We start from the raw sequence: 14648 nt of genomic DNA, 5'->3' as shown, positions 1-14648 counted from the left end.
TGACATCTAGAACATTTACTTTGAAAAGCAAAAAACGTTGTTTTGTAAAAATGTTTACTTTCCAGACCACAATGAGCATCTCTCTTTCACAGGCAATGAGAAATGGGAGGAGCTTAATTTCTGGTCACGTGATTACAACTATAAGGCGTTGCCTGGTTACAGGGGGTGGTTCAATTTACCCACTGGCTCAATTGACCCCCTTCTCCCCTACATGTGGGACTTGTAAATGCAAACTTGTGTTTATCTAAAAGTCACCCAGAACATCCGTCATGTAATGTAAAAACACGTGTGTATCTCTGTACAGCATTGCTTTACTGTTATATAACCGCTCCGGTACATGACCACATACGATACGTGACTGCTGTCTGCTGCGAGTTTCAGCGTCGCATCGACAGATGAGCTGCCCCTGCTACTTTAATCCGTTGTAGTCCAAAAGCGGCCTACCATGGAAGACTAGCCCTCTTCTTCTTCTTCCTGTTCCTCCTTCTCCTCTGTACCCGGGTTCAGGACCGTGGACAGCTCACTGCCTTCTTCCTTAAACCTCCGCCTGGTTGGTGGTCAAACACAAAGTGGGACGGCAAGAAGTCGGCTGCACTCTGAACACATCAGAGAGTGCAATCTGGGAGATTGTAACCCTTTTGTTTTTTTAACGACCAATCGACGCATGTGACAGTACTGAAGAGAGTTAAGGGAGTCAGGGAAACGCTGCTGCAACAATGATCTCACGATATAAACTGGTAAGTCACCTAGTCTCTCACACTGGTCGATACTCTCACTTTAAACTGTTCACACATTCAAGCACGTTACATTTAGTTGGCATCTGTCTGTATATGTGGTTCCAGAACAATGGCAGTCTCGATTTCTTGCTGTTCCTATGAGTGTTTTTAGGAATGCATTGTACACTATCTTTGTTGTAAGCCCCCCAGGTTTACTAAGCACTTTTTTCTTTTCTAAGGGTCTCTGTGAGTGGCTTCTGCTCTACTCATTGTTCTCTTTCTTTTTATACACTGAAGCTTTAACTCTCCCCAGGCAATCTAGTGATGGACAGTGCTTATCTCAAATGTAGTGCAGCACAGAACCATAACTCAGCCAGTTTTCCCAGAAGCAAAAAAAAAAGAAGGATAATAATAATACAGTGCATGATAAAGCTGTTTTATGTATATGAGGCATTGATGCTGGCAGTATCTTGCACGATGCAATCTTTTCTCATTGTGTTGGTAAAACCCCTGCTGACATAACATCTGGAATTGCTGTCTACTTTTGCTTAACAGAAGTATCCCTCTCCTTCAAGAAGCCACATATTGCCTAGCTGTTTACTGTCAGCTGGTCTATGGTCTTCTGGGTAAGAAGAAGTGAGAGGAGGTGGCTGCAGTCTTTATGACCTGTTTATCTTGTGTGTTCAAATGAAAGATTAGCAAGAATTTTTTACTTCCAGCTATGCCCGGTATCTTGTTCCTTCACATGTCAATGCTTCCGAAATTCCTTTGGACCTTGAGCTTCCTAAAAGTAATCGCATTGAGTTATTATTTTTGAATACTCTATTAGTTTAAAAGAGAAATATGTCTCAGCTATTTGTTTGCGAATAAAAGCCTGCTCTGCCTGCGTTTGCAAACTCCGTCAACATTAACATGACTCGAGACACTTAAGGTTGCTGCAATTGAATCAAAGTTTTTTCATTGCTCCCGGAATAAATATGAAGTTGTTACACATTCTTTGATGTCTTGCTTTACATCTGCACAGCTACAGTTACAGCGAACTGTAATGGAAAAGTAGAAAGCATCTCCTGGCATTTTAAGTAAAGACATTTGTAGAATTACTGCTACATAATATTACTTTACAGCAATTGGTTTCTCAGGGAATTAGTTAATGAAAGAAATGCAGAATGCAAACCTGCAGACAAGCAGACATTTCAATTGAAAAAAACTGAATATCTCTTTCAAGCAGCTCGACATCAAGAGTTATGTTGCTTTTATTCATGGCATGCACAGGGCTACATTTGTATAATGACTATGAATACATTATCTGTTTGTGTATTCTTATATTTCTTGATTCCACAGATATGTAAACACATTTAGGCTTTTCTTCCTATTGTTGTTGTTACTATGCAAAGGTCATGGTGGCTTGGATTACACTAAACATCAATCATTTTTATCAGTTAAAAAAAAGGCTATTCAAACATGGATAATCAAATCTGCTCCCATGTGCCTCTTTGCTGATCCCTCTGAGAAAAGTCAGCTGTGATTGGCTGCCGCGGGATCTCTCCCTGCAGAACCGGCACATATTGCATCCGCATTTATTCATATTTGATATCATTTTTTTTTTCAACGTTTCCAGCCTGGTTATTCAGTCGCTGCTGTGCTCTTCCTTACTTAATGCTCTTAATGTGATCCAAAATGATAAATGACTGGGGGTAGGGTTATGTAATTGCTGGGGTAAGGATTTAGATTAGTGCGCTTGCTCATGCTTCACACGTACCTTTTGTATGATGCTTTTACTCACTCAGCATCTGTACCCCACCTTTCTCTCTCCTCTCTCTCTCTCTCTCTTGACATCTTTCACTGCTCTCCTGTACTGCCCCCCCCCCCTTGTCTTCAGTGGCTCTCAGTCCTCCTGCTCGCCGGTATACTCTTTCTCCCTCTGCCTTGTCTTCCAAGGTCGACTTTCATTTTCAAAGAGACAAGAATAGCGGATGCACTGCAGAATTCCACCGCTGCTCTGTGTGTGTGTGCATGCTTTTGTGTGTATGTGTGTCTGAATGCATTCTCGTGGAGCGGTGCAGAACCAAGTGAAGCTTCAGTTTCAGAGGATGCCTGAGGATTGCAGACGGACGGCGAGCAGATGTTTCTCACCAGCATGGCCGGGAAAGAAGCTTAGTCTGCCGGAGAGAAGAGAGACCTGCTGCTGTGACTGCTTCTGACCCCACATTTCCCTCCTTTTCTCTTTTTTCCTCTGTCTCCTCTCTTTTATTGGATCTGATTTTTGTTAGCTGGATTCCAGAGGGAGCAGCTCTCTTTGGGAATTTCCTATTGAAGACACCATCCAGTGTTCCCTTAGAAAAGGGTCGACATGCTCTGAGAGCCACTATTTAAAATCTGTCTGTGTTTCCTCCTGTCTGTGGTCCTCCCCTCCTCTTCCTCTTCCTCTTCCACCGGCCGGTTCCTCGCAGAGTCCCAGTTCCACCATGTCCTTGGCGTTCTGTGGGAACGAGAATAACTCGGTGGCATACAATGTGGACGGGGGGGTTCTGAACAACGGCTGTTTCCTGGATGCGCTCAACGTGGTGCCGCATGTGTTCCTCCTCTTCATCACCTTCCCCATCCTCTTCATTGGTGAGTGTAACTGTGAGGTCAAATCCTCAACCTCTACCCATCATAGCTCCCACACACACACACTCGGTATATATGTGTGTAAAGTGACTAATAGACTAATGAAAGCATCTGTTTTCATTAGTGTCTACAGTATTTATTCTCTTTACCTTTGTTTCATTAATGCGCTCGTATGTGCACTTTGTTCCCTCAGTTAAAACACCCTCTCTGTACTCCCATTAGCAAGGTTAGAAGTGTGCTAGAAGTTAAGGACGTATTTCTTTACACGCTGGTGAATGTGATGTATAGACTCAGATAGGTCTTTATATCCTTTGCCCTCCTTCCTGGCTGCTGGCCATTCCATTAGTGTCACCATCGTGTAACCAGCTAAGCGTCGCTGCACACACTGCTGCTCCACTCGTACAAAACGCGCTTCATAATCCTTCCTCTTACATCTGAGTATATGCACACCATGTGTACCTTTTTAACAGAATGTCCCTTGATACAACTGGTCTGATAGTCGCTCTGTGTTCCCCATTGTTCATTGATTATATTTTATCTTCCTCAATAACCTCATTATACTCCCAATTGCATCCATACATGGTTCCATATATTAATCATATCTCTCATTTAGTTTGTCTGTTTCTTTGTTTTTTTAGCAATTTTTCCACATGCTTCCACTTTTAGTCACTATGTGTTATTGTCCATGCTAGCAATGCTAGTCTGTCTGTCTATCTATCTGTCTATCTCAACAATTGCATTTGTTGTAAAGTTTAATAAAGACTTCAATGTTCGCCCAAGCATGAATTGTAACAACTTGGGTGATTCCTTTCTTTGTAAACTGTGCAACCACTGCGCCAAATTTGCCCAATATTTATTTTGACCAAATATCTGCTAAAGATAAAGAAAAATAAGAGCGTCTTAAGTGTGTTATGTAATGTAATGTAATGTAATAAAAAAACTAAGTACGAAGCAGCAAGCAGTACCAAGCCAATGTACGCATGCTAACACACTAAACTAAGATGGTGAACATGGTAAAAATCGGCATGTGAGCATGTCTCTTAGAACTGCTCTGGCTGTCAAATATTGTTAGTTTTTTATCTTTTTCAAAGGTTAGATGTTTGTAGAAACACTGTGGAGATGGCCTTCATCAATGTTTTGTTTGTCATTTTAAAAAGTCTTGTATGATTGGCGCAAAGAAATCAGAATGAAGTTATGGCAACTAGCAAACTGAAATAGGAAAGGCAAAACAATGAGCGAAAAGCAGTGTGTGTCCAGGACACTGAAGCTGCTGTGATCCATAGACTGTATACATACTGTATATGTGCTGTGAATTCTCTCTCTCTCTCTCTGCTATCACCTCCAGCTCTACTGCGTTGACTAACAACTCTCTAACCAAATAAAACCCGTCAGTGGTATTACAAGCTTTTGTGTCCAGCATTATAGATGTACTCTGCGCTGTATCCTGACCTGCAGCGAGTCATTTAGTCTCATCCAGGTTAACAATGTAAGAGGGAGTCGTAGATACATGCACTTCAACACTTTTATGAGACAGTTTTCTTGCACCATGAATGACTAAAAACATGTTCAACCTCAGTTAGGAATGCAACCTATTGCTTAGAAATAATTGAAATGGGTGAATACATGTTTTGAAGATCTTAACCTGTTAAGCCCTGAGCCTGTTTTTCAGGTTCGAAAAAATGACATTCCCAGAACAAATGACCATATCTTCCCTTCTAAAAGGGTTAAATTAATCATCTTCTTTCTCAAAGTAATGATAAAACTGTGAGTTGGATGTAGAAAAGTCAGAATCAATATAAATGTTTTTTATTTTAAAGAAAATTCAGATTGAACATACTAAAAAACTGTAAATTATAGTGTCCGTCCAAAGATTCTTTTTTACATATAGTGAAAAAACGACCCTGGATGATGGTATGATAGACTAAAAGCTTTAGGAATCCAAAGTAATACATATAATAAGTACCCTGTATCAAGATTGATGCAAAACAAGTGACATTTGACCTTTTTAGAGAGGTTTAGCAAAAATAAACTCCACCTCTGAGGTGATTTGGGTGGAAATGGCCGTTTTTACCGTTTCTGTGGAACCCATTGGTCGATTTTGGTGATTGACATCTCTTTTTGACCGTTAGAGCCAATAGAATCGAAGGGGGATTTCCCCATACAAACACATGGTAAAAAAAAGAAGGTGAGGGCTTTGCGCATGCAGGTTTGCATCAGAGCGAACCTATCTCTCGCTCTGACATCTGAAAACCGAAAAGCAGGTTCATTGCTCATGGATTATCAGAAATCATTCAAAGTGACACAGACACATTGGATTAAACTATGGATTAACCTTCAGCAGCGTTTTTATCGTTTTAATGCCATTGAAGACAACTTTTGACCAGACTACAACACAGGTGAGCCATGTTGCTGTTTTTAGCTACCTAGCGCCACATGTTTTGATGTCTGTTCTTGTTATTATCTCAGAGAATGACTGAATGGGTTGGTTATGGACTGCATCCAATACCTACAGTAAGTGGTGTGTGTGTGTGTGTGTGTGTGTGTGTGTGTGTGTGTGTGTGTGTGTGTGTGTGTGTGTGTGTGTGTGTGTGTGTGTGTGTGTGTGTGTGTGTGTGTGTGTGTGTGTGTGTGTGTGTGTGTGTGTGTGTGTGTGTGTGGGAGCGATTGCCAGCCTGTGCTGCCAACACTTCTCATCGAGATGAAGTGTCCAACCGCTAAGGTGCCAACAACAGAAGAGTCATTAACATAATGTTGTCACCAGAGATGTGTTTTATGACAGCCGTGACTCACAATATTACATCAATTGCAATTTGATGATTATATCATTGATATAATAAAGATTTGTACATCTCGCAAAGTGAAAGGACACAGAGTAACAATAAAAGCTCAAATAATTGACTTGGCGGTTTAAGGCCATCAGCCATCTGGCCACTCTCATTGTCGTACCTGCCAAACATCAAATAATGTAATGTAAGTGAAAATAACATAAGTGTCCTCAGTTCAGAAATGGTAATGGCTGCAATTCCCCTCAGCAGCCCCATCCTTTTAGTCTTTACTTCTAGTCCTTCAGCCTTGTCATTAAGCTCTGATCATAAAAGCACTTTATCATATATGCAGCTCCTGAAATTATAGGTTGCACTGGGAATAGAAAGCATTAGGTCAAAACTGTGTAAATGGTTATTTCCTTGAGTGCCAATTCACAGCTACTAAAGAAGTTTGTCAAGCTACTAGCCTGTTAAGCCCCAAGCCTGTTTTTCAGGTTTCAGGCTCGAAAATGACATTCCCAGAACAAATGACCATATCTTCCCTTCTAAAAGGGTTAAATTAATAATGTTGTTTCTCAAAGTAATGATAAACCTGTGAGTTGGATGTAGAAAAGTCAGAATCAATATAGATGTTTTTTATTTTAAAGAAAATTCAGATTGAACATGGTAAAGAACTGTGAATTACAGTGTCCGTTCAAAAAATATTTTGTACTTATAGTGAAAACTAACCTTGGATGATGGGTTAGTAGACTAAAAGCTTTAGGAATCCAAAGTACAACATATAATAAGCACCCTTTATCAAGATTGATGCAAAACAAGTGATATTTGACCTTTTTAGACAGATTTAGCACCAAAAAAAACCTCTTCTGGGGCTCTTTGGGTGGATTTTCCATATCTCTGGCCCTCCTTGCTGGATTTTGACATGTGACATCTCTTTCTAACCGTCAGAGCCAATGGAATCGAGGGGAACTCCCACATAGTCCTTATTTGGTCATGTGTGTGTGTTAGACTGCCGCATAGCCAAGACCGGAAGCTGCGATAACTCTGGTGGCTACCATTAGCAGCTAACTTTTGCTCTCCGATTTTTACATAAAAATGGAATTATGGATTATAAATGAAAAAAAGTATTACACAGACACATTATCAACCTATGGATTAACCGATTCAGCCGCGTTTTTTCTCGTTTTGATGCCATTGAACATGTCTTTTGATCAGATTGACAGCTACGGTGAGACGATCTCCCTAAAAGCTCCGTAAAGGTACGTGTTGTGATGTCTGTGTTTGCTTCCCCTGTCGCGAGTTCGGATCACTCAGTGATGATAATATATACCTAAATAATCTGTGGAACCTCAGCTTGAAAAAAAGCACACACACACACACACACACACATAAGTAATAAGGTTACTTTTATCTTGAGTTCTGTGCCAAAGTCCGTTAGCATTTTTCGCTAAGGGGTCATTTAGATGCTTCTTATGAGACTTGTGTTTTGTTTTGGTAAAAATGGTTTGTATCGTCAGTTAGCTGAGATTATTTCCGTTAATCTGGTATAACACATTAATAGGTTCTTAAATATTAAGATGCCCTGAGACACAGTGTCTTGAAAAAAAAAAGTAAAGTACCCGCCGGCGGGGACCTTGGGGCTTAACAGGTTTGTTATTTCTATCCATCTTTACACTTTCTGACCATCTACAGACATGATTACAAGTCACTCTTTAATGTTACTGTTGCATATGTATTTAAAGTGACAAACCCCTGATGCTTTTATTAAAACTTTCATTTCCTGTCTCCTTCTTTAGGCTGGGCCAGCCAGAGTTCAAAGGTCCACATCCACCACAGCACCTGGCTGCACTTCCAGGGTCACAACCTGCGCTGGCTGCTCACCTTTGTCCTGCTGTTTATCCTCGTCTGTGAGTTTGCAGAGGGCATTGTGTCTGATGGGTATGTTCCACACACTAAATAATCTAACCTACCAGTGTAACTGATGTTTTTGTCTTAATTTCCTGACACTGATGATGTGTGACTATACTATTTAGTATTTATAAGCAATTGTTAGGCTATTCCAATTATTATTACTTACTTGTAAATGTTTAACGTTTTACATGATACTACTTTCAAACAGTGGTATTTGATAAACAGACGCAACTGACATTGAGATGATGAATCAATCTGCATTGTGCTGTGTGATGGAGAGTATATCTGACTCATGCTAGTAGTTCATCAAAGACTGTTTTATAAACCTGGAATGGCAGGTGAATGCAATACAGGGTTATTAATTATCAACTTCATCTGCTTATAGCAATTACTCAATATTGATTCACTAGAGAAGCTTTTTTAATACATATAGTTTATATTTTATATTACATACAGCGGTTTTCCAACCATATTCTGGATATCTGCTGCTATACAGGTTTGTGATAATGAAGCGCCTGGTTCTATTTCATTTTGTATTTAATCCATAGATAACTACCCTAGCGTTAGCAGCTGCACTTTGACAAAAACGTGTGAGTTGCAATTGCTGATTGCTCACAAATTATAATTTGTATCTTGTTAAAAATGACAAGCTTCATTGAGAAGAAAGCCACACTATTGTGTTACAGTGTTGTAGCCTATGACTGAAGCTAACCCAGGATTGAGGGATGACTCTTGTCTTAAATGATACAATTATTGCCAAATTACCAACAGAAACAATAGGGCAGTTACTACTACTAAGTAAGTGCAATTGTCATTTGTACATGATAAGCTGAATTGTAACAATAGACCTACAGCATTTGCTTGTCTTATGTTAATATAGCCTACTATACAAATCAGTGGCTGGTATTGCCAATTTAAGCTAATATCACATTTTAACTCATTCAAGGTGTTTATGCTTTTCCAACAACACTTAATACAGCCATAAAGCATGTGCCTTAAAACGTTGTGTCTGTATTTATAATATGTCCAACCTTATTATACTTGTATTTTTATAATCAGCCACATATAAGAAATGTTTTCAGTCTCTGGGAGACATGGCTAGACAGAGAATCCATCTAGGCCCTTTCTCTCTAAATCCCTGTCTCGTTATTTATATCCTGTTATCCTTTTTCTTCAATTCTGTCCCCTATGCATATAACGTAATGACTCTCTTTCAAACAAGGTCAAGTAAGCACTTGCTACCTGTTTTGAGCAGACTGGAGACGAGTGTTTACTGAATTAAAGAGCTTGCCTCATCATCGGGCTATTCACACTGACTTCAATGCTGTGCTTAGGAGCCCTTCACATTGTGCAAACTCAAGATGTTCTTTCTCTATCTGATTTTTATTTAATTTGCAGATTCAGCCAATCCCTCCATCTTCATCTATACATGCCTGCAGCTCTGGCCTTCATGGCTGGCATCACCTCTATTATCTACTATCACAACATCGAGACCTCCAACTTCCCCAAACTACTATTAGGTACAGTATTTTTTGTATTCAACTATCCTTTGTTTAGTACTCATTAGATGTTTTCTTTTTTATCTTTGCTCCCCCATTGACTCATGTCTTGTCTGTTGCTGTTGGTGTTTACTTAGCTCTGAACCAACGTGAGGCTTTCAAACAAGAGCGCTGAGTATAAAATATAAAATGTGATGAAAGTTCTTGGGTGTTACGGCCCGTCCACACACAGGCATGAAAAAAACCTTGAAAAATCTTGATGCTGGGCGTGTCTGAAGCTTGGCGATTTTTTGCGAGCAACGCGACCAACAAACCAATCACATGAATCTCCCGCCCCCGACATACAAAGCAATAGCAATGTTAAAACAAAGTAAACTGGATATAAACTCCCCAAACAGACGAAAACCTACCAGTTTCACCCACTGTCTCTGCCACCTCCCTCCATGCCTGGTTCCTCCGGTTTGTATCCCGGTAAATAGTTCTGGTCGTAAAGAACCGGGTGATTTGCTACCTTAATTTCTCGTTTGGAATATGAGGAAATGAACTGCGTTCCAAGTCTGGCTCTCCCAGCTTGCACGCGGTTTGATTGGCTAGCGCTTGTACTGGCGGGATTTGCATAAACGGGATTTGAGTGGCTGATTTGATTGGCTGATTTTTTCATGCCTGTGTGTGGACGGGCCGTAATATATATAGGGATCGAGGCTTGTAGAACTCAGATGAATCAAACTATTGAACAACAATTGTGAGGCTCAGTTGAGGCTCCCCCCCACCCCCCCAGATGAGGCCCCCTCCGCAAGGTGAGGCCCCACGCAGTCTGCATGATCGGCCTGTAGGGAATGACGGCCCTGGTGTCTGCCATCAAGTTCCAGCTCTCCCGTGTTATCATTGTATTTCGAGTCCTTGCTCTAGAAATGTCCTTTACACTCGGCATTTTGAAGTTTATAATAATAATAATAATTAAAGCTGCGAGCAGCGTTGAGCGGGTCTTCGACGCTCCGCAGGCTGTTGTCCGCACGTCGATGTCAGGCAGATGTCTCGAGGACTCGGCCTTTGGCAAACGTGGGAAGTTTCAGGCCGATCGGACAACGTACACAGGAGTTACAGCAGTATCACAAACATTGTGTTTGATGGGGAGTGATCTGTCGCCATGGCAACGGAATTTGATGACACCCCATAATACGCCTAGATGTGTTGAGGGCTGCATCGTTATCAAACCTGTGAAGTTTTGGGCCGTTTGGAGCAAGTTAACTGGAGTTATGAGAGAACCGTGTTTCACGGCGACCATTTAGTTACCATAGCAACGACATTTGACGAAATCTCAAAACTGACACATATATGTGTCGAAGGGTTGACCGTTAGCACACATGTGAAATTTGAACACTTTTTGAACATTTAAACAGGAGTTTTAGCAATATCGTGCTTAACGGCGAGGGATGCGTTGCCATGGCAACAGCTTTTGAGGAAAACTCACTATTGTGATATTGAGGTGTTGAGGGCCGGACCATCAACTGTCATCTGAAGTGTGGTGCCGTTTGGACAATTTGCCATTGAGTTAACACAACCTCGTGTTTTTTGGCGAGGGATGCGTTGCCATGGAAACGGCATATGATGACATCGCATAATTGGCGTAGAGCTGTTGAGGGCCGGACCATTAGCCATCATCTGAAGTCTATTGCCGTTTGGACGATTTTCCATTGAGTTAACACAACACCGTGTTTCATGGCGAGGGATCTGTCGCCATGGCAACGGCATATGATGACACCCCATAATGGAGTTAGAGCTGTTCAGGGCCTGACCGTCACCCATCATATGAAGTCTGGTGCCGTTTGGACGATTTTCCATTGAGTTAACAGAACATCGGGTATTTTGGTGAGGGATGCGTTGCCATGGCAACAGCTTTTGAGGAAAACTCACTATTGTCACATTGAGGTGTTGAGGGCCGGACCATTAACTGTGATCTGAAGTCTGGTGCTGTTTGGACCATTTTCCATTGAGTTAAGACAACATTGGGTTTTATGGAGGGGGATGCGTTGCCATGGAAACGGCAAATGATGACATCCCATAATTGGCATAGAGCTGTTTAGGGCCTGACCATCACCCATCATATGAAGTCTGGTGGCGTTTGGACGATTTTCCATTGAATTACGACAACATAGAGTTGTATGGCGAGGGATGCGTTGCCATGGAAACGGCATACGATGACATCCCATAATTGGCATAGAGCTGTTTAGGGCCTGACCATCACCCATCATATGAAGTCTGGTGCCGTTTGGACGATTTTCCATTGAGTTAACAGAACATCGTGTTTTTTGGCGAGGGATTCGTTGCCATGGAAACGGCATACGATGAGATATCAGATTTCATGTAGAGCTGTTGAGGCATTCACCGGTGATATAAAAGTGAAGATTGGGGGACGATGGGACCGTGTCCATTGGAGTTACAGCGACACCGTGTGTTATGGCGAGGGATCCGTTGCCATGGTAACGCCATATTAAGTAACATCGGATTTGACGTAGAGCTGTTCAGGGCCGCAGTGTTAATCATCATGTGAAGTTTGGTGGCGTTCTGAGCATGTCAGTTTGAATTATGACATCATCGTGTTCCATGGCGAGGGATGGCCTAGCATCGAGCGAACGCGAACTTTGGCGCCAAATCACGGCTGTGCCGTGCGAAAGAAAAAAAGTTCCGTGATAACTTTAGATCGCCCAAAAAAGTTCCGTGATAACTTTAGATCGCCCATTTGTCGACGAATTTGGAGTCGTACGGATAAATTCCCTAGGAGGAGTTCGTTAAAGTGCGGAGGACGAAAAACGCGATAAATCGCGTTTTTCCAACGCCAAATTCAAAATGGCCGACTTGCTGTACGTTATTTTATACCCCTCCAAGAGGCTTTTTTGCTCGTCTCCGCACCCTAGATATGCGTAGCGAGTTTCGTTGGTTTACGTGAAAGTTAAAGTAGGGGGAGTTAACGTTAAAAACGGAAGTGGGCGTGGTCTACGCAATTTTTTACGCAAAGTTCCGGTACCAATTACACATCGCTATTTTCACGACTTGTGATGCGCATGCGAAATTTGGTGAGTTTTCACATATGTTGCGGGGGTCAAAAGTGCGCGCAATGTATTCAAATAATAATCAGAAGAAGAAGAATAATAATAATAATCGGACCGATATCAATCATGTTTATGGACGGCCTAGGATGGCGAGCGCCCATGTGACTCGGTTGGCGTGGGCTACCTACTGTCATGATTTAGGCCACTTTTGCCCGTCTTTTGCCCTGTTTTGTGTGGGTTTTTGTTTTCTCGTTGCGAGCGACTAAATTGATCCTACCGATATCAATCATGCGAGTTGCGAGTTGCGTTGCTTCGCCCACGTGACTGGGCTCACGCGGCCTATCACCCGTCATGATTTCCGAACCTTTTCTGTGCTTTTGCCGGTCGTTTTCCCTGTTTTGTGTGTGTTTCGCAGGTTTATCGGTCGCTGCGCGACCGATTTCAATAGGGTCTTCGCCGACCTAGGTCTCAGACCCTAATAATAATAATAATAATTCAGTCAGACAACTCACATGTTTCTTTAACATGTTTATTAGAAGCAGCATATAGTTGAGTTTGGCGACTAGGCTCGGGCATCATCACTCCATAGATATACATAGCACGATGAGTGATGATTAAATAACTAACCCCCGAGCCTACAGGTGGAAGCTGGGGTGGAAGCTGGGGTGGAAGCTGGGGTGGTGGTGGGGCAGCAAGCAGCAGCGACGTAGCCGCAGCAATAGCAGCAGCAAGCAATGCATGGAGAGAGATCTGGCAGGTTAAATAGAGTGGCATATTAAGGTGACTCTGTTTGGTTGGTTGTAGAGTGGCAAGGGGCGTTATATATGAATTCAGCATAAGTGCTTGAGTTGACTGCCTGAACTAGCTCGCAGTTCTCGCCCTATTAATAATACATGAGACTTGTATAGCGCTTTTCAGGAAACTCAAAGACGCTTTGACAAAGAATAATAAAAAAATTAATTTAAAAGAAAATACAAAAAATACAAAACGAGATAAACAAAACTGAAAATAGGGGGGGGGGTTGAATGCAGTGTTGAACAGGTGGGTTTTGAGTGATGTTTTGAAAGCTGTGAGGGAGGAAGAATCTCTGATGGATTGGGGTAGTGAGTTCCAGAGGGTGGGTGCAGCAACGGAGAAGGCTCTGCCGCCCCAGGACTTGAGGTTGGTCCGGGTGGGGGGGGGAGACAGGATGTTGGCAGTAGCAGAGCGGAGGGAGTGAGTTGGAGTGTGTCTGTGGAGGAGGTCAGTCAGGTAGGATGAGGCCAGGTTATGGAGGGGTTTGTACGTCATTCGGAGGATTTTGTACTGAATTATCTGGGGTATGGGGAGCCAGTGGAGCTTGATGAGGCCGGGGGTAATGTGTTCACGGATTCGGGTGTGGGTGAGTAGACGGGCGGCGGAGTTCTAGATGTATTGAAGTTTGTTGAGGAGGCTGTTGCAATAGTCCAGACTGGAGGTGATGAAGGCGTGGATGTTAGCAACTGAAGAATACATCAAATTACACAAGCTCTTCACAATTAAACAATTATAATCTGAGTCAGTGCAACTATTTAAAGATAAATGGTTCATTGCATTCAGCTAGTATCTAAAGTTTTTGAACAAATATAATAGTCTAATAGCACTGCCCTTGGTAGATATGAATTATCCCTTTTATATTATAAAATATAAAATGGTGTTTTCTGGATTAAATGAGACACATATTTTGTCGTATAGTGTTATTTCAACACAAGGCAATTCAAAGTGCTTTACAAAAATAAAAAACATTAAGAGAATTAAGAAATAGTGCAACGGAAACACATTATAAGATGGCATTTAAAAACAGTCATTAAAAAGCAAAGACAAAAAAATAAACATAGAACAAGCTAATATAGAACAACACAGGTATGAAATACATGAATACAAGTTACAGTGCAGTGTGAGATATGAATAGTTCAGTTAAAAGCAGTAGAAAAACTAAGGTCTTGAGCTTGAATTTAAAAGTAGTAAGAGTTGCAGCGGACCTGCAGGTTTCTGGGAAATGGTTCCTGGTATTTTGATTATAATAACTAAACGCTGATTCTCCATGTTTAGTTCTGGGGACAGAAAGCAGACCTGTCC

General features: G+C 41.7%; 1 protein-coding gene across 1 annotated transcript in view; it reads left to right on the top strand.

Annotated features, from left to right (window-relative positions):
- The first annotated feature begins 4 nt into the window (after positions 1–4).
- Positions 5–14648, top strand: part of abcc8 (ATP-binding cassette, sub-family C (CFTR/MRP), member 8) — a 68937-nt gene continuing 54293 nt past the window's right edge. The window contains 4 exon segments of the mRNA XM_079680446.1: positions 5–737; positions 3167–3329; positions 7888–8029; positions 9401–9522. Of these exon segments, the coding sequence (XP_079536572.1) occupies positions 717–737; positions 3167–3329; positions 7888–8029; positions 9401–9522 (448 nt within the window). The 5' untranslated portion in view covers positions 5–716.

The sequence above is a fragment of the Notothenia rossii genome (genome assembly GCF_949606895.1).
Source record: "Notothenia rossii genome assembly, chromosome: 5".
In the NCBI taxonomy this organism is placed as follows: domain Eukaryota; kingdom Metazoa; phylum Chordata; class Actinopteri; order Perciformes; family Nototheniidae; genus Notothenia; species Notothenia rossii.
The sequence above is the reverse complement of the archived record's forward strand: the minus strand, read 5'-3'. Positions and strand labels throughout refer to the sequence as shown.